We start from the raw sequence: 26,304 nt of genomic DNA, 5'->3' as shown, positions 1-26,304 counted from the left end.
AGAGCTGTTCTTGACCTGTCTTCACCTTCTTAGGTAAGCATGCAGACCACTGTATTGCAACATCCAGCCGTTATGCTCAGTAGCCATCTGCTAGTGTAGTGGGTCTGCCTTGCCAGTTCAGCCTTTTTCCTGGTCCTCTATCTGGCTTGTAAGAAATGAAGATATTCTAAAGAGTTGCTATGCGTCTCTCAATCTATCAGACTACTGTAGTGAAACAGCCCCCCACCCCACCCCCACCCCCAAATTGAAATTTCCCCAGGAATCTCACTCTGGGAGAAGGAAGAGATACCAGCCAGAGCAAGAACTGGTCTCTTGAGATTTCCCACAAGTCTCACAGCTTGCTAGACCACTTCAGGAACCAGCCCGAAGCCCAGTCAGTGGTGGGCAGGATCACACTTCGACTGGCACTACTGAGATGTGCATTTGTTTGGTGCTCCAATTAAATTCTGATTTCATTTCAGGAGCCCAAAACTGGGTGTACACTGGATCTCTGTATTTTTTCCCAATGTGGAACACTGAATAAATCTCCCTTTTCTGCTTTCTATTATTAACTTGGCTATTTTATTGGCTTATAGAAGACAGCTGGTCAGTTCTGACTTGGGACACAAGTTGGGACCCCATGTTCAGTAACAATCCTACCTCCCCTTTGCAGGAAGAAATATAAAAACTAAATAGCATTTGGAACCACATGACCATATTACTTTTTATAATACAATGTAATTGAAATTAATGATGAAGAAAAATGGCAAAACTTTTTTTTAAATAAATATGTGGAGCTTAATAATAAGAAGGCATAGGAAAAGTCACAGCCAGCTCTAAACGTATTTGCCCTGAGTTTTTGTTAATGGGAATGTGTTTTTAAAGTAATGCATTTCTACTTATACAGCGCTGCAGCTAGTGGGCAGAACATGAGGCTATTGACTGATCAGACCAGAGTTCAAGGGTCATTTGTGTGCACAGAGTTCTGAGCAGAAGGCAATTGCATGTTATCAATTCTCCATGAAACTTTGGGGCTGGGTCCAGATCACTGAGGGCCTGCAACCTCAGGATGTCACAAGGGTCACTTCAAATAGAGGAGAGAAGATAAGAAGTAGTTTTGTCTTGTTAGATTTTTTTTTTTAAGTCACTTTTTAAAACCTGGGGCTTAAAAAAGAGAGTCAGGCCCCTCGCCAGGCTCTCTACCGTGAGGCCTCATTCTCAGGCAACTTGGCATTTTCGAAAGCTCGTTGATACCCTCAGAAGGTTCTCCTGCACTCTGGGTTTGGGTTCCTGCTTTGAGTATGTTCGACCTTTCCTCTCATGTCACTGAACTGTGCTAGATCTGGACTTTAGGCCATTGACCTATAAGCAAATAGATAGTGTTCTTAAAAAAGCCTGATTTCTGTTCAGTACTTTATTACCATGAAAACTGAACTTGGGAAGGGGTGTACAACCCTGACTTTCCACAGTGGCGTCTCTCGCTTCTCCTGGCTCCCTCAAATTCACATCTGTAGGTAAGTGACTCGCATTTGCCTGGCGCCTTTCTAAGTCTCTGCTTTCCAAGTCTGTTTTATTTGGAAATCTATGTTTAGGGGGGGAGGCTTGTGTTTCAGATTTACCAAGAGCCCAACGTTGTCATCCAGTAAAGCTACAGTGCTTGGGTTGACCTGTGAAGACAAATGGCTGACTTCTTAGTATTATATACTAGTGAGGGAGGCCTGTCTTACAGCAGCGCTATTTTGTACTTTAGTTGTCTCAAAAATGTGTGTGTGTGTGTGTGGCAAAAATGGGTGAATTGATTGAAAAAGAGATCACCCAAAATACCCCCCCCCCGGGAGATAGATGCCTTTTAAACTTGGCATTATAAAAGCATGATTTGAAAAGATGATAAGCACAAAATCCCAAGCCTTATCAAAGGTGTTAAAATGTTAGTTATTTTTTTTCTTACCTGTGACCCCTCATCAGCTTCCATTGTTCTCGGGATAAAGCCCCAAATCCCCAGGGTTAAAGATCACAAGGAACCAAGGGATCTACAGCTGCTCCAGAGATGACACTGTACCCCCCAGACCTAGTGGTAGTCTTCACCCCTTGCTCCTGTTCTGTCTCCGGGGTCTGAGCCTTCTATGTGCTCTTCCCTCCTCTCCACCTTCCCTTGTCTACTTTGGGTTTTCCTCCCAGATCCAAGGTGAATACGCTCACTCCAGAGCCTTCCCAGGCTGGTGCCCATGCTTCCCCCTCAGCCAAGGTCTGCAGGTTTCCACGAATTCTGTCACCTGTCTTCTGTCCCTTCAGGAAGCTCCACCAGGGTAAATCAGGTTACAAGGTTGTCACACTAAATATTTTAGCTGGAAAGTAGCCTCCTTGAGAATGTTCCCACTGTTCTGAACTGACTTTGTGTTGCTGGGATGGGAGGAGGACACCCAGGGCAGAAGGATCTTCCGTAAAGAGCTGGAGAGTGAGTGCAGCAGGATCGTTCACTTTGTGTCAGAGGTACTCGATGACGCAACCAAAGACAAGAAAATAATGAGTGTAATAGCTGTATTCCAATAAAATCATGATTCAGAGAGGGAGGGGGGCAGTGGGGTCGTTGCTCTTACTGTAGTAGGATTCTTCATTCTGAAACCAGCTTCTGAGAGTCCATTACTCCCTTCCTTCCTTCCTTCCTTCCTTCCTTCCTTCCTTCCTTCCTTCCTTCCTTCCTTCTTTCCTCCCTCCCTCCCTCCCTCGCTCCCTCCGTCCCTCCTTCCCTCCTTCCTTCCTCCTTCCCTTCCTTCCCATTTTCAATAGCAGACTCAGTTGTTAGTGTGGACCAGGCCCTTAGAGAAGTTCAGCCCATCCATACATTGCTCTAGCCTGGTTATTTCCACCAAGCCACAAAGCACCTTGGCCACCATGAGGTGCTCACAAGAAACTAGAGGACGTTGATTTTTTTTGTCCTGCACCTGCGTGGCTCACAGGAGCCTGTGCCTGTCCCCTTTCAACTGGAGTATCTGGGAGGCCCCTCATCCATCCCCTTTGCTGGATGCTCTCATCCTCTAGGTTCTCACAGACAATCCAGGCAGATGCTGGTCTCCACCCTTCTGCTCGACTGTGCTCTTCCAGGATCTGATGCTAATGCTCTGAGATAGAGAAATCAATGCTGAGGCCGCCAGTTATGATCATGGGACTGGCCTTCAGCGTTTGGCTCTGAGTTGATAAGATTCCATCTTTTATCAAAAGGAAACGTCACCCTAGTTGAACAGAAGCACACACACACACACACACACACACACACACACATACACACATATATATATATTAGACAGGTTAAATATCACATGTCATGGAACAGAGCGGGACACTGGGGCTTTTGTGGTCAAATAAGTCTACTTGAGGTATTCCTGCTTATGCAGCCAAGTCAGCTAACCACTGTGTAGAAGAAATCTTAATTTCCTACTTTAAACTGCTAGATTCTCTGATGTTACAGAAAATTGATTTTTCTGAAAGACTTGAAAATTCTCAGTCTTTCCCCTCAGAGGTTTGGGAGAGATAAAAATAATTCATCATATGAAATTTCAGAGGAAAAGCGGGTAACATTAAATTTTGTTTTCAGCTCTGAATTCTGTGGTATTAATTTAAAATTTTATTACTGTGAATTATTAAGAAATTCTGATTACAGTTTTTGGCAATGGATTAAAATAGTTTAGGTGCTAATTGGACATTATAGGGTATCAGCTGAAAAAGTAGGCCTCAGTAACATTGTGGCTGCTTCAGTCACAAAACCAAACAACTAACCAACCAAACCAACCAACTGCTGATAGGCTCAAGTGCCTGCCAAACCTGTTTGTCATTGAGAATTGGATTCCTACCACATTGCAGGACAACTGCAAGCCTTTTCCAGGATTGCTCCTAAGCTGTGGTCTGATGCAAATTGGTTGCATTCTACACTGTTATTATATGAGGCAAGGCATCAAACATCCAATCCTAAGACATATTTTCTTTCCTTCTCTCTCTCTCTCTCTCTCTCTCTCTCTCTCTCTCTCTCTCTCTCNCTNCCTCCCTCCCTCCCTCCCTCCCTTCTTTCTTTCTTTCTTTCTTTCTTCCCTTCCTTCTTTCTTTTTGTTTCTGTTTTTGTTTTTAGGATTTTAGATTCCTCCCCCCCCCCCCCGGGGAAATTCACAAACAAGACCTTATTTATTTTCTACTAATTTTCCGTTTCCAGTGTACTTTCCCCACATTTAAAGCTAAAAGCTCTTCAGTGTCGTTGTGACTTGAAGTCATTAAAATTTTCAGCACAATGGCTGTCAAATGTCATGCCTGTCCGGGCTGAGTGCCTCAGAGTTCAGGACAGAACCTTCCCGTTCTCACAGAAATGCTGATGAATGCCTTTGTCCCCCGGAGCCATGTGTCCTGTGAAATATGCCAAGAAGAGAATAATAGCACTACTTCATTCAGACCAATGATGAGAAAGGAATAGAAATCATCTTCTGACGGTCAGTAGCTGGCCTACCACTTAGGTTGCAATGTTGTTCTCCTGTTAGACAGAAGCAATCTCACAGCGCTAACCTCAGACCTACCCTGAAAGCACACATAGTAAAACGAAACAACACAGACTAGTTACCAGTTTTGCTGTGAAGTGCAGAGCTTCAAGAGAAAACCCTCACTTCTTTAGGCCCTTCCCCAACTTCCCTAATGGAAGCCCCAGTCCCATAACAGGACCTTTCCAACACTCTCTTACTGAGACACTTCATGGTCACCAATGGGTCCTCCTCTGTGACTCAACTTGCCGACTTATAGTTACATTCATGGTGGTCTTTGCTGGAGGATATTGATGATGTTACAGGTGTAGAAATCCAGGCTTGGAATAAAGCTTTATCTTTGAGGAGGTTTCATTTTCATAATAAATGAAAGATGACAGGAATGAATTATAAGGATGTCCAGAAAGACACAGACTGTAGGAAACCTCAGGTGTGGGATTGCTGAGGGGCTGGGATGAGCGAAGGGGTTCAGGTTAGTGTGTTGACTGCAAAGGACCCTGAAAGGCAGAGGGGGGGAGGGGGGACAGAGCGAGGGAAAATGCAACCTGTGTTCTCTTCCCTTGTGAGCTTTCCCAGTATCCGCACACTGAGGCGAAGATGGATTAACCGGGAGGCAGAGCTATGTTTTAAAAACATGATTGGCTTGGTGGTAAACACCCATAATCCCGGCATTCAGCGAGGCAAGGTAAAGACCAACCTGGGTTTATGTAGTGAGTTCCAGGCCAGAGAGAGGTACGAATAAGACGGTGTGAACTCTCATTGTACCCTCCGTCTAAAAGTAATATAGTGGAGCAGCAAGTAACAGTGGGGCCTGTGAAAATCCAGAATCTGAGGGAAAGCACTGTACTGTTGGCCTCTAAATCCTCCTGAAGATGTGCCCGGCAGTGGGACGAATCATCTTAAATGAACGACTGAGGTAGGAAAAATATCTCAAGGGCACCCACCCTCACTACTTCACTAGTTGCTACTGGTGCTTCGGAGAGCTGGGGAACCATTACCTCCAGTGTCGACGGTGAGCCCCGCCAGGAACTGTCACATTGATAGTTCCGGTACAGTGGTCACACACAAGACCCTGGTTAAACTGAATAGGTCACATAATGCAACATGAAGTCACGAATCTGGGAGAGGGAAAGTAGGGGTTGATAGGGGTGGAAGAGATAAGAGAGGTAGGAGATAAGAGAGGTAGGAAGAGAGAGATAGAGGGGGAGGGAGACATACATCTCCTCAATCCATACTTCCCCCGAATTCTCCTAGTTACCCCATTTAGTCTGAATTACAAAAGTTCTATACACCGGAGGACTCATTCTCTTGGTCATTTATATATTCTTCAAGCTTTTGCTTTCAAAAACATGCTGCAGTAAACACACTACTATGGGTCTCTGCATGGATCTCATATGATGTGAGTTTGAGTCTAGGCTCCATCACTTACTAACCTGTGCTCTTGAGCATGTAGCTTAATCTCTTCATGCCTCTGAGTCACTATCTGGAAAATGTAGGAAGAGGTAGTTTCCGTCTCAGGAAATAAGGATCCATTCTATTTTTGTTTTTGTTGGTGCTTGTTTGTTTTTGTTTTGTTTTTCCAGGCAGGGGTTTCTCTGTGTAGCCTGGAACTCATTCTCTAGACCAGGCTGGCCTTGAACTCACAGAGCTCCACCTGCCTTGGCCTTCAAAGTACTGGGCTTAAAGGCATACAGCCAACTCCCCACCCCCATTGAGATAAGAAATTTGTGACTTTTTGTTTGTTTTTATCCTTGCCTCCAGCCTCTGAGAGTGTGTGTTCAGGTCCCCTTCTTATACCATTGGTTCCTGGGGATCACACTAGGATAGTCAGGCTTGATGTCAAGGGTCTTAGCTGCTGGGCCTTCTCTCCAGTTCCTCTTGAAGGATTTAAAGTCAAGGCATTTGTAAAGAGCATTGCTGGGGGAACAAGCAATTTTTGTAAAGAACAAGCTCAGGGAGTCTTGTAGAAATGTGGGGGAAGTAGTGAGGGAGCAAGGGCACCATGAGAAGACATACAGGTCAGTGAACCTGGACCCATAGAGGCTCACAGACACCGAACCACTGACCAAAGAGGGCACAGGCGCTGGACCTAGGCTTCCTACATATATGCAGCAGACACGCAGCTTGATCTTCAAGTGAGTCCCCTAACAATTGGAGGGGGGCAGTCTCTGGCTTGGGACTCTCTTGCCTGCCTGAGGACCCCATTCCCCTAGCTGGGCTGCCTTGTCTGGCCTCAGTGGGAGAGGATGCACTTAGTCCTGATGAGATTTGATGTGCCAGGGTAAGTTGGTACCCAGGACAGGGGGGATGAGTGAAGAAGGGTGGGTGGGTGGGACTGAGAGGGAAGGAGAGAGGGGACTTCGATGGGGATGTAGTGAATAAATAAATTAACTAATGGGAAAAAAGAACACCCATGGTATATACTAAATGCCATTTCAGTTTTAATTGTTTTTTAATTATTAGGGAAAATAACAGAATAGGATATTCCCCAACCCACCATTAGCATATTTAGTCTTTCTCGTTATTTCTAATTTGCTCTCCAAAGCTATTCAATCAGAGTATATTTTTATTAGCTGTACCAAAGAACTCTATTCTCTCAGCTCCTTGTGCTATTGGAGTTTAGTCTATGCCTGTATTTTGGGCAGTGGTTTTAGTACTTCTTCCTGATCATGACCTAAATTTTTTTTTGTTACATTTGCAAAATTTCATTTGTTTTTTGTTTGCTGTTCTTTTTTCAACTTTATTGGTCTTCTAAAATCAGGAACAGATGTTAATTATACCAACTACGTTTTCTGAATCTATTCAAACGGTCATTTGTCTTCTTAAATAACCATGCTATGCTCCAAACCAGCCTTGTCTCATTTATTTCGTAAGCTACTGAATTACGTTTACTGTCTATCTTAGCGCTTTAGAGTCAATTTTCTTGTCTATTTTTCCTCTTATAAATTCTCTCTCCGATGTCAAGATCAAAGTTGCCTTGTGAAATGAGTTGAGTAACTATCCTAGCTTACTAGTTAACAAGTTGACTAGCTATCCTAGCTTCCTAGTTAATAAAACGACTGATACTGTTCACTCTGGCAGCACATGCACTAAAAGGAGAGAAGAGCAGACCGGTTAGAACCGGCTCTGAGCAGGGAGGAGCGGGAAGGACGTGTGCCTCTGTGAAGCCCTCCACGCTTTTGAGGACTTTGTTCTTTCTAAGCCTATTTTGGGAGGTGGGGGAAGGGGGTAGGGATTGGAGGGCTTTTTTTTTTTTTGAATATTGAATAAATATTCAATTTGTTAATTGTTAAGATAATTGTTAAAATTGTTAATAATTATTAATCTTACATTTTTTATTTTCTTCTGTACAGAATGTGGTGATTCACATGTTTTCTAGAAAAATCAGTTTTATCCTGGTTTTCAAACTTACTATCAAAAATTCATTTATAGTATTTGATTATGACTTAAAATTTTTTTTTTGTCTGATCTCCTGCCAATGTGTTTTCTATTGTTTATTTGTGGTTTGCATATATTCTGAGATGTTTTGTGGAGTTCTCTCTGGTCTTTGGTTATCTGAAAAGAACAACTTTTAAGTTGCTTTGCCCTATATTTTTTATTTGAATTTTAAAAAAAACTTTATTAATTTTGAAATCCTTTCCCCATTTGCTATGCCAAGGCTTGAGCTCAGGGCCTCCACGTGGTAAGCATGGGGTGCCACCCTCAGCTCCGTAATCTTTTCTGAAAGCATCTTAAGAAGAATGGCATTCATTCTTTAATCTTTTGAAAAATTAACTGCATTTATGCTTACAACTAAATCTTTGATGTCTGTTTAGCTTTTTCTAGATCCCCAACTTTATTATCAAGCTTCAAGTATTTCTCAATTTTCTTTGTGAGCTCGTCTTTAGCATGCATGTGTTTTAAAGTTGTAACACACAATTTTACTGAATCGAAATATTTATTTTACCAGTGTTTAATCTTTTATTTCTTACTTGGTTGCATTGATATCAGTATATCTGCTAAAAAATTATATATACAAATATAATTATCAGGGGAAGGGAAGATTATGATCAATATATATTATGTAGAAAATTTTAAATAAAAATTAAAATACACTTGTATAGAGAAATTTTGTTTTTTATTAATATCCACATTAATTTCTCAGTTGCCTTTTTAATTGTTTGATAATTTATATAATGAATTTCTGTGATCTTTAATTCCATCAATTTCCCTCTCTCACCTCCCTGCCTCTCCTCAATTTTCCTACTTTTCATATCTTCCTTTTCTATGTGGCCCCTTCCCGCTTGATTAGAGTTGCTTGCCAGAGCAGAGCGGGGAGGCTGCTTCCCGGAGCAAGAACACTTCATCCATCCATGGCTACATGACTGAAGAAAATGATCCCCCATCTCTCAACAGCTATTAATTGCTTATAGTGTCTCAGGGAGGAATGAAGCCTTGTGGCTCCCTCCCTTAACCAGGATGAAATAGGAAGAAGGGCAGCCTTGTGCGGTCTTCTGTTGCAGATAATCTTGAGTGCCGTGGCTGTGTTATGCCTAGAAGACATCTGTTTTTTTCTACCCATTTCCCATCCTCTGATTCTTACATTCTTTCTGCTCCCTCTTCTATGACGTTCCTTGGGCTTTCCAACTTAGGGCCAAACACTCAACTCTCCAAACATTTTTGGACTTTTGGCCAGTTGTGGGCTTCTGCGTTAAACACCACCCAGAAGCTTCTCTGATGAAGACTGGGCATAGCACTTACCTGTGGGCATAATCGAGTACTGAGAAGACAGTTTGACAACAGGACAATTTAGGAAACTAAGAATCTAAGTTTTCTACTGTGGCCCAGGACCTCCTCAGCCACGGGCTCTTGGCTAGGTTTACAGACCCAAGCACGCGCTCTCTCCTGAGAAGTGGGCCTCACATTCAACCAGAGAGAAGTTGATGGTCCACATAATCATCACTAAGGAATACAGCTTGTCTTACAGATCACTGTAGCTTGCGGGATCCACGGCTATGTAAGACTATGTAACTTTTCTCCTTCAGAAACCTACACAAGGACCTTCTAGTACGTATGAAAACCAGGTAGTACAGAGGAGGCTGTTAGCTTACTTCAGCTTGATTTACCTATATGTCTTGTGAAATGGCAAATTTTTATAACTACGTCAAATGTAACTTAAATATATATTTTTACCTATATTCAGATTTCATACATTGGTGTTAAATAGGAACTTACCAAAACTCCTAGTTATGATAGTTTATTATCAACTTGACAGGATGTAGAATCACCCATGAGATAAAACTCTCTCCGCGAGGAAGGAATCACCTAGATTCAGTATTTTCTGTCTGTGCCTGTGAAGAGTTCTTTGATTAGGTTAGCTGGAATGGGAAGACCCATCGTAAGTGAGGGTGGCTCCACTTGGCTCTCAAACCACATAAGGAGGAGAAAGCTAGCTAGCTGTCAGCACTCGCCACTCTCTGTTTCTCTAGTGTGGAATTTTCCCCCCTTGAATGTTCTGCCTACATGTTTACAGCTGGTTGGAGGTGTAATTCACGTAGTCTGGCGTTCATCTGAATGAAGTGTATAACACAGATTTTAGTGTACCTATAGATTACGCAACCTTCCCTGTAATTCAGAATTTGAATATTTTCCTCATCTTCTACAACTGCTCCAGGCAGGCTCAGACCATCGCTTATTGTCTCTATTGATTGGCCATACTGGGCATTTCATATACACAAATGGAGCCAGGTACTATGTGGGATGGGGGTTGCCACTGTCTTCATTCACTGAGTATGATTTGTAGGTTTATCCTTGGCAGTTTGAATCAGATGCTCAAGTATACATTCCATAACTACTAAAACATTTAGGCATAGATACATATGAGAATGAATTCAACACACTTCATCTACACACTGAACATTGTACCTTATTGCCTTAGGATTTCCATTGCTGTGAAGATACACCATGACCAAGGGGGCTCTTATATAAAGGCTAACATTTCATTGGGGCTGGCTTACAGAGTTTTAGTCCATTATCATCACTGTGGGAAGCATGGCAGTGACCAGTCAGACATGGTGCTGGAGGAGCCATCTATGGGAGGCATATCTATTCAAACAACCACATACAGTTTTAATTTTTGTCTCTTTGAAATAAGTAAGTTAAACTCCATATTGAGACTTAATGGACTATACTGAGGTATTTTGTTAGTTCTTACGTTCATGCTTGGTTCTTTTTCATAATCCTTTCTAGTTACTCTCTTCTTCTGAGGTCCACTGTGTATTAGTTTGTGAATTAATCCTCCCTTGGTTCACAATGTCAGGATACGGACAAACTGATTTTTTTGACTCAGGTTAAATGTTATTTTTCCTCAGCACTATGAAGATGTTTATCTGCTGTTTTCCAGTATTAGTTATTGATAAAAATGTATGTCCGTTATTGCTAATTTCATAGATTTGAGACAGGTTGTAGTTATTCTTGATGCTCTATGCTTTCCATATAAATTGTCTATTGACTGATTTTTGTTTATGCTGATCAACTCTTGGAATGGCTAACAGTTGTTGCTGTAACAAAATACCTTCCTCGAGCAACTTAAAAAGAGTAAAGGTTAATTTTGTCTCATGGGTTTGGCTAACTCTACTTCTTGAGGCACTAAGCAAAGCTGAATAACATGGTGGTGGGTATGAGTGAAGGATGAGACTTCTCACCCTGTCATGACTAAGAAACAAAGAAAGAGACATGAAGGAGCCAGGACATGTTCTCAGTGACTCACCTTCTACAGCCCCACCATCTTCCAATCATATATTACAGTTCTGGGTCAGGAAATGGATTACTCCATTTATGAGGACAGAATCCTCACTATCTAATCATTTCCTCACGCTCTATCCCTGCACACCACTCCTTTGCACAGGGACCAGACCTTCAAGGCATGCATGACATAACATAGAATCTAGTGTTAATTATATCACTGCTTTTAGGAAATTGCTAGCAATGATCTAATTAGTGTACCTGTCATTTCCATCCCAATTAGGTAAAGCTGGGAGATTTTCACAAGTCCATCTTCAACTCTTTTATATGCACGCTATGCAGATGTAATCATATGTTTACACACAGCATGTGTATATGTATATATAACATATATCACTGTCTCCTTATATAACCTTCATAGATCTGCATTTCATTGTGAGCTATAAGTCCTTGGGCAACGATTGGCACTAAGTGTTCAGGAGCCTCCCAGCAGTGCCGGAGGTCTAGAATACTCAATGGCTCCACCTAGAAAGGAGCTCTTTAATCTGGTGTGGGAAGCTTCTGGATTTTTCAGGAGCTAAACTCTCATATCCCTCATCTGTATCTAGAACCTTTAGTGAAAACACCAACTGGAGTGTTCTCTTCTCTTCCACTTACGGTTCATTTTATTTTGACTGTTTATTTTTATTGTCTTGAGCCTGCTTGAATTTTTAAAAACACTGCTCATCGTTGATAGGTATTCAAAGTAAAGAAAACTCATAAAGAGAGCTATGATTAAAAGTAACCCTAACTCTCGTTATATTCAGGGCCTTCTCTGCTTCCTCTAGACTCACCTTCTCCTGGGATTCTACTTACAAAAGGCCACTGACCTACCTGAAAGGTCTTGGGTGTTATTATTGTACCAACTATACTAAAGAATATGATCAACAGTTTTGTTCTTTTAGTACTATAGTGATGATTTGTTAAAAATAGGTAAAATACATTTAAACAGAAAGAACACATACATTTATAAACAATCATTGTCTACCCACCAACTAAAGAAAACCATCTTCTTTCTTTTAATTAGATGGTCTTTTATTGAAATATTTCCTCTTGTTGCTTCTTAGCTAGCTGGACACTCCACTGCACCACCGTTGATGTCATCTATGACGTTAAGAGGATGGCAGCCATTCATAGTTCAACCCACAGACTGCGTAGTACCCAGGTCCTTAATATTTCCAGAAAGCTCTCTGGCTAAAGACCACTGTCACATATGCTAGGCAATATTGATAATATCACTAAAAGTGACATTTCCACTGTGTTTAATGTTCCCTTGCTTTTTTCTGTCTCTTGGTGGCTCCGTGAGGGCTTTGGTTGTCATGTAGAGGCAGAGGGCACACCTAAATCTGGGTCTGTCTGTTCTGGACTGTCAGTGTCATGCTAATCCTCAGGCCCTTCCAGTTACTGGTTGCTTTGGTAATACCATGACCAACTTTTTTTTTCTGAGGCAGACCAAGGGAACCTATCTTGATGGCCAAGGCAGATGTGGCAGCGGCCCCTGCCTCTGGTGAACCTCACATGCACCATTTTGATATCCTTAGGGACAAACTTGGGCAGCACGGTGTAGGTTGCTGGTATCTGATGAACCTGAACTTGGAAGAGTGAAGAAAGCTGTACTGCAGCCTCCTCTGAGCCAAAAGCTGAAAAAAACAAAAAAAAAAAACAAAACAAAAAAAAAACAAGTAAACCATTTCAATTGGGCTACCTTTTGAAAAGTTGGCAAACGTCATTTGCATAACAATTCATGAACACATGACTCTAGTCCATTCTCAGTTTCTTTCCTAATATTTAGTCTCCTTCATTGTTATGTTATTAAATTACAAGACCTGGGGGGGGGTTGTTTGTTTGTTTGAGGCTGATTATAGAAGCTTGCTTCTTGAACCAAGTCACTTGTTTATTTAGCTACTTTTGTTAAAGAGAAAATATGTAATAACTGCAGCAACTGTTTTATTTTATAGGGTTGTTGAGTGAAGACTGCAGACACCATGTCTGACTCAGTGATTCTTCGCAGTGTGAAGAAATTTGGAGAGGAGAATCATGCTTTCGAATCAGATGGTTTATGTAAGTGAGTTTCCTTGAGCCTTGTATAAAGAAAAGTAAAGACAAAAGTGAGACAAGCCTAGCGAGGTTTCAAAAAGCAGAGAAAAATCAGCTACAACATGTGGGGCTAGGATTGGTCATGTGCCTGACATACAACCTGGGCGGGTTCTCTAGAATTCATGTCACAGCTGAAAGCTAGCTCTGTGTTAAGATGTACAACATGATCGAGTGCTAACATCTTCCATGAGCACTTCCTTCCCAGGAGAATGATCACTGTAGTAAGAGCACTGATCACTGTAGTAACTTTAGCCCCATATCATTGCTGATCACCATGGCAACAGTAATTGTTAATGGTTTCTGCTCCTTAAACAGGCCCTACCAACACTCTCCTGGCAGGAATGAGATGCTGTGGGAGGGGCCTTGACACATTAGTCCTTGGCATGTTCTAAGCTGCCATTCATTCATTCATTCATTCATGAATCCAAATAATCCATGCAATCATGCTTCTAATCCAGTTTTCCAATTTTCAAGCCCTGTATCCACACTATAATGTCTCTTTAGTCTTTTTCTGCAACTGTATTAAATGTCATCAGAACCAGGAAATGGTGGCCATGGTAACAAATATTCCTTAGCGTTCTTTTTCTCTGTGGCTTCCTTATGTCCCTGTAGACACTCACCTCCATTTCCTACTGACATCTTCGCTACATGTGCTGACAAAAATAATATGTAGCTCTGTCTTCTGGATTCTGGTGGCGATGAGGTATTAAAGACATATTACAGTCCATTTGTGATCTGTTAAGTAGATAAATTTTGATAAATAGAAAAATGTTTCTAAGGACCCAAACAATAGATTAATTTTCATCTTAATAGATAATTTCAAATGACCATATTTACTTCTGCTAATTTAGAAATGGTGATTTCCATCAAGCCCAGTAGCTCACATCTGTAATTCTAGTCCGTGGGTGTCTTAGTCAGGGTTTCTATTCCTGCACAGAACATCATGACCAACAAGTAAGCTGGGGAGGAAAGGGTTTATTCAGCTTGCACTTCCATACTGCTGTTCATTACCAAGGAAGTCAGGACTGGAACTCAAGCAGATCAGGAAGCAGGAGCTGATGCAGAGGCCATGGAGGGGTGTTCTTTACTGGCTTGCTGCCCCTGGCTTGCTCAGCTTGCTCTCTTGTAGAACCCAAGACTACCAACCCAGAGATGGCACCACCCACAAGTGGACCTCCTACCCTTGATCACTAATTGAGAAAATGCCTTACAGCTGGATCTCGTGGAGGCATTTCCCCAACTGAAGCTCCTGTCTCTGTGATAACTCCAGCTGTGTCAAGTTGACACAAAACTAGCCAGTACAGTGGGAGACTGAAACAGGAAAATTACCATGAGTCTGAGTTTGAGGCTACTCTGGACTATGTAGCTCCCAAACCAGCTTACATTACAGAGTGAGAGACCCTGTCTCAAAAAGGGAAAGACTCCCTTTTGATATTCAGAAAATACAAATATTTTATAATCTGGAAAAAAATCTAAATATATAGTCAAAGCAGCAAGGAGATGGGGGGGTGAGGGATGATAAAGAGATAGAAAGAGACGGTTATTATTTTATAATATTTCATGAATAAAAGTGCTTTCTAGAAATGCTTTTGGTTGACTAATGATTACGATTGTGTTGCATTCTGACAAAATTATTAACCTCTTTACACATTGTTTTCATCCTGACAGATAACAATGATAAAAAATCAAGGTGAGTGACCATTTCAACAGCACAGCATCTTCTCTAGAATGATTTCAGAACATTGCTATAAATATAGGGCAGAGTATTTTCATCTACATTACTTACTAATTATAGAAAGTATAGAACACCTTTTCCTTTTTCTTTCTTTCTTTTTTTTTTTTTTTTTTCGAGACTGGGTTTTTCTGTGTACCTCTGGCTGTTCTGGAACTCACTCTGTAGACCAGGCTGGCCTTGAACTCAGAAATCCTCCTGCCTCTGCCTTCTGAGTGCTAGGATTAAAGGCGTGTGCCTCCACTGCCAGGCTGCTTTTACTTGGGAGGCAGAGGTAGGCAGATTTCTGAGTTCGAGGCCAGCCTGGTCTATAAAGTGAGTTCCCCGACAGCCAGGGCTACACAAAGAAACCCTGTCTTGAAAAACCGAAAGCAAACAAACAAAACAAAAACCAAAAACAGAACAAAACAAACAAACAAAAAACCTTATAGGATATCCCTTCCTGATTATGCCCAGTTTTCTCCCTTGCATCCCAGTCTACCACAGAGCTTCTAGCCTGAACAAACAGGAAAGAGCTGGGCAATAGTGTGATTTCATGAGTACCAGGAGGTCCTCCAACTCCACTCCTGCCCCCTCCTCCAACTCTACACCTTCTGCCCACTCCTCCAAATCCCCCCATCTCCCCTACTCCCCGACCCCTGGAGACTAATAAAAACCTAAAGTTGAATTCTCTGAGCTTTCTCTTCAGCACAAAAAAACCCAACAAGACCAAGAATGTCAAAACAAAATTAAAGGAATCAAAAAGCCCATAACAAGCAAACAATCATGGAATTAATTTTGTGTCAGTCAGTCAGTCCTGGGCATGGGGCTTGTTCTGTATTGTGCTTGATAAACCCAGTGACATTCTGTTGGAGAAAAATGGGATTATCCCTTTGCCAGCGGGCATCGATTGCAAGAGGTTCCTGGTTAAGGCCCAGAGCCTGTGTCCACTTCTTCCTCTCAGTGCTGGAACCTGTGCAGGTCTCGGGTGTGTTGACACCGTTTCTGTGAGTTCCGGTGTGCATCCGTCCTGTTGCACTCTCTAGTGTCTTCCATCCTCTCTGGTTCTTACGATCGTTTTGCATTATAAATCCCTGAGCCCCATGGAGAAAGGTTTGATGAGTGCTCCAAAGTCCCTCCCTCTTTGCAGGTTTTCAGCTGTGAGTCTCTGTGTTAATTCCCATCTACTCCAAGAGGAAGCTTCTCTGAGGGCGACAGTGTGATGCTCTGATCCAGGGGTTTAGCAGTATGTCATCAGGAGTCATTACACTGCTATGTTTCTTTAGCAGAATAATAGTGGTACATACCTCTAGGCTCATGAGGAAAGTATATTTATGGGGAGATAGAATAAACATTATAAATTTAGAAAACGTATTACACGGTAGCTACTGAGAATGCATAACTATTTTTTTTTCCTAAGAAAAAGAGTGACTTGGAGATGAAGATCTAAGAAGGAATGTGTGTCAGGGCAGATGTTATTGAAATCTTAACAATCTTGGCTAGAGAAGGTCCTGCCAAGGAGGCTTAGGGGACTTGGAATGAAAATCCGAAGTTGGAGTAAGTGTCCACATGAAGGTCTAAGAAAGGACATTTTGAGAGGGAGCACATTTGGCAAAGATAAATGGATGGGTGATTGTTTTCATGACAACTAGAATATATATACTATTCTATATATACATTACAATTGTTCTATATATATTCTATGTATCTATATCTCTATCTGTATGTATATATAGAACATATATAAATATATATAGAACATGTATAATATATATAGAATATATAGGATAGTATATATATATTTAGAATAAATATACAAATATATATAAATGTATACACACATATATGTGTATATATACACAAACATATAATATATAATATATATATATATATATATATATATATATACACACACACACACACAAATATTTTATATTGTATCTCCTGCTGAGTCCAGTTAATGTTGCTACACACGTGGCCTAAGGCTGACTGTTGGATTATGGGCAATCTACTAAGAATCTTGCTCCTGAATCAAACAGAGCCCAGCCCCTGCTTTCAGCTGTTATTGATTGCCTGTAACTCTTCAACTCTGTGTCTGACTTTGTGAACTCCCCTTCTCCCCACCCATCCCTGTCCTCATGCTGTAATGTGGATTGGGATGGCCTTGTGCAAGTCTTGTCCAGGCACCTACAACTGTTGAGAATTCATTGGTGCAAAATACATTAAAATACTGGGTTTGGCCAGAATTGCCAGCCAGAGGGGAAATGCACACTTATTAAAGAATAATTCAGAAAAGCACCCTGTAAGGAGAATTTCTCACCAGTTTTGGGAACATGATCTTTAAATGCCTTTTCTTCTCCTCAGGTTACAAGATAAGAAGAAAGGGGAAGGCGTTCGTGTTGGCTTCTTTGAACTGGTAAATAATGCACTGTGCTGCTTCACTTGGCTGATTTTGCAACTGTGAGTTATTCCCACAGTGGAGGAAGAGCCAACTCCTTAGTCATACTGGCAGGACTTAACTCTGGTGATCAGCCATGTAGTCATGAGCTTTACCTAACATGTGAATACTGATTAGAAATTCAATGCTTAGTAAATCCACTATCCGATATAGGTAGAATACAATCTATCCACACACAATTATAATCTTAATAAGGAAAGCCTTTACAGTAACTCCCAGAGCAATAGATCACATATATACATTGTTATAAGAAGTCTTTAGAAATTCCATAGCTTATATATCTACCACAAATTTGTATAGGATGGAGGCATTTCCTCTTTCCCTCTTTCTTTCTTTCTTTCTTTCTTTCTTTCTTTCTTTCTTTCTTTCTTTCTTTCTTTCTTTCTTTCTTTCTTTCTTTCTTTCTTTCTTTCTTTCTCTGTAGCACTGCCTGTCCTGGAACTTGCTCTGTAGACCAGGCTGGCCTCGAACTCAGAGATCCGCCTGCCTCTGGCTCCTGAGTGCTGGGATTAAAGGAGTGCACCACCACCGTTTAGGATGGAGCATTTCTAAGCAACAATTTGCCTGTTGTTAGGATGGGTTCTCGGAGCTGAGGGGCAACTTCCTGCACTGTTAAACACTCACTCAGTATGTCTACCTGGCAATGGCATCTGTGATGAAGACTTGGAAGGCAGTAAAGTCAGCTCCTGGACTGAGGAGGATAGGCTCAAAGATTTGGACGTAACGTAAGGCTCTGAAGTTTTAGACAATTGATAGCTAGTGCTTCTACGTAATTAGTGTGAAGACAGCTGCTCAGAGATGACCCCCACAAGGGCCTGGTGTTGAGTGTTGTTTATCAGAATAGAGGTGAAATTAAATAGCCCTCCTGCCCAGCCCCACCCCACCCCACCCCATCCCCCATGTGCTTTTTACATGTAGATAATCTCTGAACCCTTTCTTTTTCAAGTTTCGATTTTCTTCATCAAAAGACATCTGGCTGATGTTTATGGGAAGTGTGTGCGCATTGCTCCATGGAATGGCCCAGCCAGGCATGATTATTGTGTTTGGTATACTGACAGATATTTTTGTTGAATATGACATTGAAAGACAAGAACTCAGTATTCCAGGAAAAGTGTGTATGAATAACACCATTGTATGGGTCAATAGCTCCTTCAACCAGAACACGACAAATGGAACACGCTGTGGGTAAGCTATTTTTCTTCTTGTTACACCTTAAATTATAATTCAAAACATCCAAAGATGATACCGACTGAGTTGGAAGTGGCATTTAATACAGAAGAACAGAAAAACAAACTTACCCATATTGATAGAAATTCTTTAACTTTGTAGCTATTTCCATCCTTCCAGGTTTCAAAGCATCAACAGATATTGCTAATCAAATACCTACATCAACAATTGAATACTTGGTTCACTAAAAGCCCACACATGACACTATCCATACTTTCGACCACTAAGAAGATAATTGAATTTCACTTGAGTCTCCTGGACAAGAGTTCCTTCCTTCTAACCACCTCCGCCTTTTTTTTTTTCTTTTTGCCCCTTGGCTTTGTTTTTTCTCCATGTGTTTCATGAGCATGCTATATTAGAGGAATATGAATCAATAGTTCTAGCGAATAGTTAGTTAAGTTTTCATCAAGAGGGCTAGTGACAAGCTGTGACAAGAAGGTAGCCCTGAAGAACTAGCCAGAACACTATGGAAATCAGACAAGCTCGGTCACTGTGCCAGAGTTGTCTCTGTGACACGTTCAACAGCCCACTTTGTAATCACTGAGTCTGTATCACATGTGGGTTGACTCACTGTCGTGGCGCGGACTTTGCACCTGCCTAATGCTGCTTCAAATGCAGCACAAGTTCATTGGCACGCATGAGTCCCTGTGCTCAGGTTTATGACTCAAAGGCAGGGCATATCCTGCCTAGAAAGACACTTGGATGGCTTTCTCAAATACATCTTTATTTTTCATATTAATTACTGAAATGTTGACAGGGTTGGTTTAAACTGAGTCTTTCTAAATCATTAAAGTTCTTCCATAATATCATCTACTGTGCGGATTTTTCATTGCTTCAATCAAAAGATTTTGAATGTCAATTAAGTAACATGAATGTGTAGAAGAATCAAGGAAGGACACACTGTCCTATGAGTCACATCCTTATTTTGTAGAACTTGGGTCTAGTCGTTCAGACTGTCATTCATTCAATGATCTTTTATAAAATATTAGTTACAAACTAGTGAGTGCTGGTTGATGAGAAAACATAAAATTATATGTAATACATAGAGTTATCCTTTAAAATGAATAAGCAGAGGCTGGGGAGATCCTTTAGTGGGTGCAGGGATCACATATGTGAGGACCTGAGTTCAGATCCCTGGCACCAACACAAAATCAAGAATGACAGAGCCTACATCTGTGACTCCAGAGCTGATGGGGAGGGCAGGAAGAGACAAGAAAGTCTCCAGAGCTTGGTGGCCACTCAGCCTGGTCAATCCTTTAGCTAGAGGAGCAGTGAGAGCTCTTGTCTCAAAAAATAAGGTGAAAATATATGTGCTCATCTCTTACACACACACACACACACACACACACACACGCATGCATGTACTGCACATACACATTTTTAAAAGTAAATTTAAAAATTAGCAAGCCAGATTATTGGAAATAAATTTTCTGGCATTTGAATTTGTAAGTTTCTCTAAGCTTGCAAGGATATTTTCTTCTGAGAGACTCTGCAGTTCCTATAACAAGACCGATTTCAATGAGCCCTTTAAAGCTCTTCATTTCTGTTGGAGGGCAGAAATGAACTACTTTTCTGAGCATGATATCACCACAGCCACTGGTAACACTGGGCCATTAAATCATGAAGATAAAAGTTAGAGAGGTCACATTGGGAGACATTTCCAGTGTCTTAGCTGCCCATAGACATTTGTTAGATGAACTGAAGAATGAATCTAGCTTTGGTGTTTCCATCACCTTGATAAACAAAGAATCCCCTGTTGCTACTACCACTCATTGGCTTTCCAGGCCTTATACCTGGAACTGAATAAGCATTGCAAACTGGAGCTCTCAGAAGAACAATGGCTTCCGCTGAGTTCACAGGACACAAATATTTAAATGAGCATTTGGTAAACTATAATAAGTAGATAAAGCATTCAAAATGGTCATTTGTCTTCCTCATTTAAAGTACTCATATGAGTAAGCTGAGATGGATTAGGGCATATCTTTCTTAGATTATCCCTTTACCAGGAACTCTTTGACAAGGTAAATACTTTCATGATGCGTTATTGTAGTCACAGCTGTGCATACTGCTATTCCTTTATCTTTTGTGGGGTGAGATCATTATGAAAGTGGAGTTGGGTGGATCCCAGGAACAGGGAGAGAACGTTTCTCATGTGTCCGTGGTTAAAATACCTCCCAAGTTACCCAACACTTTCAAGATCCTTTCTTGGAAAAGCTTATTGTTAAGGATATGATATTGTCACCTAGGATGATAGATGTGTTGATCTGTAAGACAAGCCAATGACTTAGTGAGGTATGTGTGCAAGCTCTGGCAGGAGATGTTTGTGTGTTTTTACTATATCGTATTTCACATGTCTTTAAGCTGTTGGGTGGATGGTAAAGCTAAACTCTTAGAACTAGTTCTTGGTCAGTTCTCTGCAATTTCTGGCATATTCTTTTGGCCACATAGACTGTGGTTCAGTTTGGAAGGTACTACACACACACACACACACACACACACAGAGGATTGTGAATATTGGATAATACAAACCTTTGTGGTCCTGTGAGAGCTGACCACACTACCACTGGAGAACTGTTTTCTCAGCTCCCACCCCCCATGTGGACACCCTGGGATAGAAGTCTGAGGCTATATTCTCAAACTGATTTCAGAAATCTGTGCTCTACCTATTGCTCCCTAACTTCCCATCTGTCATGCCTGGGCAACAGCGATTGATTTTCTGTGAGAGGTCATATAAATGGAGTCATGCAACATGTGGCCCTTTTGGACTGGCATTTTTAAAAACAGCATGTTTTTGAAGTTCTTCTATGTTGTAGCATGAATCAGTATTTTATTTTTATTTGTGAATACTTTACTATATGGATATAATGTTTTATTTCATCTTATTCCTCCATTGGTTGTAATTTTAATTTTTCTTGCTTTCTTTTGCTATTGTAAATAATACTGCTTTGGACATTTGCACATAGTTTTTTGTGTGGACGTATGAATTCGTTTCTTATAGTTCCATAGGTCAAAACAGAGTTGCCTGGTCATTCCCATGTAATCCTGGAGGAACTGTCAGACTATGATCAAAGTGTCTGTAGCCCTTGTGTTCTCCCTCATGGTGTATGAGGTTATAATCTTCTACACTTCCACTAACAACTGTTATTATCTTTATTTTGATAGTGTTTATAGTAGATTAAATGACTCCCTGTGATGTCTGGGTTCTAGTCCCTGTAACCTATGAATATTACCTTATATGGAAAAAAGAGTCTAAGCAGGTAGTATGACTAAATTAAAGGTCTAAGATGGGCTTCGTGGCACATGTCTGTAATCCCAGCACTTGGGAGGCTGAGGTTGGAAGACTGCTGTGAGTTCAAGGCCACTTGATCTTCATTGGAGTTCCAGGTCAACCAGGGTTCAATCCTGAACCTCCCCCTACCCTACACACATACACACAAATACAGAAAAGATTCAGTATTTGCAGGTGGAAGAGATGATCCTGGATTATGTAGGGCCGCTCTAAATGCAATCATTGTTTTTAATAGAGGTGGAGTGAGACTCGACTACAGGGAGGAGAGGCAGGTGACAGGAAAGCCGGGGTCAGACTGTCAAGTCACTTTCCAGAAGAGGCAAGAGAGATTCTGCCCCAGAGCCTCTGGACATTGTAGAGTCTGCAGTGCAACTTTCTCTACATGACAACGCAGGCCCTGCAAAGCTTTCAGACTTCTGGTCTTGAGGAGGAGTTGAGTCACCAAGTGTGTGGGACTCTGTTATAGCAATGGTAGGAAACTCATGCCACACCATCCTAATGAACATGAAGCAGTCTCTCATCCTGACACATTTCCCTGGTGGCAAATGACACTGGAGATCTTTCTACATGCTTATTGGCCATTTGCTTACTTTCTTTAGAAACAGTGTCTATTTAAATTATCCTCTACCAAACTGGATTAGGTGTTTTCTTCTTATTGAGTTGTAAGAGTATATTTTTCTAGTTAAGTCCTTTACCAAATGCAGGATTTCCTTAAAATTTTACCATTCTTTAGGTTATCTTTTCAGTCTTTGTATGGTGGCCCTTTAAGCCCTAAAGCTTTAATTTTGGTGACCCTTACTCTATTTCTTTTCTTGTTTTGTATCTTTTGGTTTGGGCATCATATCTCAGAAACTGTTCAAGGTCATGAAAATACAAACCTGTGTTTTTTGCTAAAAGATTTGTATAGTTTTACTTCTATATTTAGATCAGTGCGTCACATTGAGTAAATTTTTCTCTATGGTAGGAAAAGGGATTTTGATGATTCTCTTTTTGGACATAGTCAATCACTTAACATCATTTCTTAGTAAGACTATTTCAACTTAATTTTTTTTCACATTGCATAGTATCAGAACTCATGTCAATTCAATACATACTAAGCATCAGGGTTTATTTCTGGGCTCTTGATTCCTTCCTGTCCATATATACACTTATTTTTAAGCCAACAGCACCTTTTTTAACTGCTGCAGCTTTGTAGAAGAATCTGAGATCAAGAAGCCTGAGTCTACTAACTTGGTTCTTTTTCACTACTGTCTATTATGGGTCTTTAGTATATTTTATATAATTTTGAGGCTTAGTGTCTGAGTCAGGGTTTCTATTCCTGCACAAATATCATGACCAAGAAGCAAGTTGGGGAGGAAAGGGTTTATTCAGCTTACACTTCCACATTGCTGTTCATCACCAAGGAAGTCAGGACTGGAAGCAGGAGCTGATGCAGAGACCATGGAGGGATGTTCTTTACTGGCTTGCTTCCCCTGGCTTGCTCAGCTTGCTCTCTTATAGAACCCAAGACTACCAGCCTAGAGATGGTCCCACCCACAAGGGGCCTCTCCCCCCTTGATCACTAATTGAGAAAACACCTCACAGCTGGATCTCATGGAGGCATTTCCCCAACTAAAGCTCCTTTCTCTGTGATAACTCCAGCTTTGTCAAGTTGACACAAAACTAGCCAGTACACTTAGTATATTTAACTTCTGTAAAATAGTAAACCAACATATGAGGGGATGCACTGACTCTATAAATCAACCTGTGAGAATATTGTTCACTGGAATTCAGTTATTTAAGTAGTCTACAATAGGGTTTTGTAATTTTATAATATACATTCTGTACTATTAAATTTGTTTGCTAGGTATTCCATTCCTTTTGGTGCTATTATAGGCTAACTTACCTTCTGAATCCCTTGGTCAGATTTTCACTGCTGTTACATAGATTTACAATTTATTACATGTGCTGATCTTGGCTTCTGAAACCCAGTTGTCCTACTCATTCATGCCAATATGTTTCTAGTGGATTCTCTAGAACTTTCTATATAAGATCATGTTATTAATAAATAGAAACAAGAGTATTTCATTTCTAATCAGAAGATGTCTGTCTTAGTCAGGGTTTCTATTCCTGCACAACATCATGACCAAGAAGCAGTTGGGGAGGAAAGGGTTTATTCAGCTTACACTTCCATACTGCTGTTCATCACCAAGGAAGTCAGGACTGGAACTAAAGCAGGTCAAGAAGCAGGAGCTGATGCAAAGGCCACGGAGGGATGTTCCTTACTGGCTTGCTTCCCCTGGCTTGCTCAGCCTGCTCTCTTATAGAATCCAAGACTACCAGCCCAGAGATGGTCCCACCCACAAGGGGCCTCTCCCCCTTGATCACTAATTGAGGAAATGCCCCACAGCTGGATCTCATGGAGGCATTTCCCCAACTAAAGCTCCTTTCTCTGTGATAACTCCAGCTGTGTCAAGTTGACACAAAGCTAGCCAGTACAATGTCTTTTCTTAGTTTTAACTTTTTTCTGTCTAATTGCTCTGAGCTAGTCTTCCTATACAGCATTGAACAGAAACTGTGCGAGCCTTCTCCTTTTCCTGAAGTGTTTGCCCATTGAGAATGGTGCTAGATATAATGGGTTTTCAAGTCCCTTTTATTATAATGGGGGGAGGGGTGTCTTCTATTCTTGGTTTGAGGAGGTTTAAATCACTAAGCAGTATTGAGTTTTACCAAAAACTATTATGACGACCATGCATTTGTGTGTGTGTGTGTGCATTATAGTAGTCATATGACCTATATGACTGGTTGATTTTCATATGTTAAATCACCAGGGATATATTGTACTTAGTAATGATGGATGGTCCTGTTCATATGCTCTAAAAGTTAATTTGCCAATGTTTTCTTTAGGATGTGTATGTGTGTGTGCATGTCTGTGTGTATGTACATGTCAGTGTTTGTGAACTATGTCTGTGTATATGTAGGGTGTGTATGGAGAACAGAAGTCATCATTAGATGTCTTTGTCAATCACTCTCCACCTTATTTTTATTCATGTTTTAAAATTAATTTATGCTGTAAGAATTTCACATATGCATATAATACACTCTGGGCATACTCATCCTCGCACACTCTATTATTCTTCTTATGTCCCTGCCCTCCTCCCTCTCCCCCGACTGCCAGTATGTCCTGGTCCTATTTGATGGCTTTTTTGGTTTTTGTTTTTGTTTGCTTATTTGTTTTTGCTTTGAGACCCACTGAGTGTAACCAGGGCCATTTGTACAAGGATAGGTGTGAAAGTGTTTGTTGGGAAACCAAGAACTCACTAGTTATTTCATTTGAATTTGGACCTTTCATTGAACCCAGAACTTATGGATTCTGCTGCAATGGCTGGGCAGAAAGTCCCAAAGATTCTCCTGCCTCTGCCTTCCCAGTGCTGGGGTTACAGGTACATGCTGCTGTGGGTGGCTTTTATGTGAATGGTGGGGACCAAAGTCAGGTCCTTATGCTGATGTGGCAAGCACTTTATCAACTCAGCACGCTCCAGTCTTCTAGCTGTGGAGGGGTTTTGTGACTATAACCACTGGACATATCAGCCTCACTTCTAGATATTTTTTGTATTATTTTAGAACCAGGTAATCGACACTGAACTCATAGAATGAATTTGGAAGTGTTTCTTTCAAGTGTATTTTTTGTTTTGTTTTGTTTTTTTTGTTTTTGTTTTTCTGAGACAGGGTTTCTCTGTGTAGCCCTGGCTGTCCTGGAACTCACTCTGTAGACCAGGCTGGCCTTGAACTCAGAAATCTGCCTTCTTCTGCCTCCCGAGTTTAATGCTGAGATTAAAGGCGTGCGCCACCATGCCCACCTCAAGTGTATTTTTTAAAGTCTTAAAATAAATAGTATTAATATTTAACTATTTGCTAAAATTCCTTAGTGAAACAATCTAGTCTGGAGTTTTACCTTGCTGAGTGTTTTTGATTGTTCATTCAGTTTCTTTACTGGATTTAGATCTGTTCTGATTGCTAATACCTTGGATAAAAATTTTAAGTTAATTACACTAAAATTGCATGTGGAATACGGTGTTTTGACATATGTATACATTGTGGAGTGACTAAATTACCCTAGTTAACACATGTCATTATATATACTGTATAATTATACAAACAACATACTTTTTTATTAATCATTTTATTTGTTTACATTTCAAATGATATCACCCTTCCTGCTTTTCCCTCCACAAGCCCCATCCCATCCCCCCTCCCCTTTGCCTTTATGAGGGTGCTCCTCCAC

The 26,304-nt window shown here is 40.9% G+C and overlaps 1 protein-coding gene and 1 pseudogene across 1 annotated transcript in view; one reads left to right on the top strand and one right to left on the bottom strand.

Annotated features, from left to right (window-relative positions):
- Nucleotides 1–1,226: 1,226 nt before the first annotated feature.
- Abcb11 (ATP binding cassette subfamily B member 11) overlaps nucleotides 1,227–26,304 on the top strand; it is a 99,047-nt gene continuing 73,969 nt past the window's right edge. Inside the window, exons 1-5 of the mRNA XM_029536736.1 lie at nucleotides 1,227–1,493; nucleotides 13,217–13,319; nucleotides 15,024–15,045; nucleotides 17,431–17,482; nucleotides 18,471–18,709. Of these exons, the coding sequence (XP_029392596.1) occupies nucleotides 13,244–13,319; nucleotides 15,024–15,045; nucleotides 17,431–17,482; nucleotides 18,471–18,709 (389 nt within the window). The 5' untranslated portion in view covers nucleotides 1,227–1,493; nucleotides 13,217–13,243. The remainder of the gene's footprint in view (nucleotides 1,494–13,216; nucleotides 13,320–15,023; nucleotides 15,046–17,430; nucleotides 17,483–18,470; nucleotides 18,710–26,304) is intronic.
- On the bottom strand, nucleotides 12,322–12,988 carry LOC110317893 (annotated as a pseudogene).

The sequence above is a fragment of the Mus pahari genome, chromosome 3 (genome assembly GCF_900095145.1).
Source record: "Mus pahari chromosome 3, PAHARI_EIJ_v1.1, whole genome shotgun sequence".
Taxonomy (NCBI): domain Eukaryota; kingdom Metazoa; phylum Chordata; class Mammalia; order Rodentia; family Muridae; genus Mus; species Mus pahari.
The sequence above is the reverse complement of the archived record's forward strand: the minus strand, read 5'-3'. Positions and strand labels throughout refer to the sequence as shown.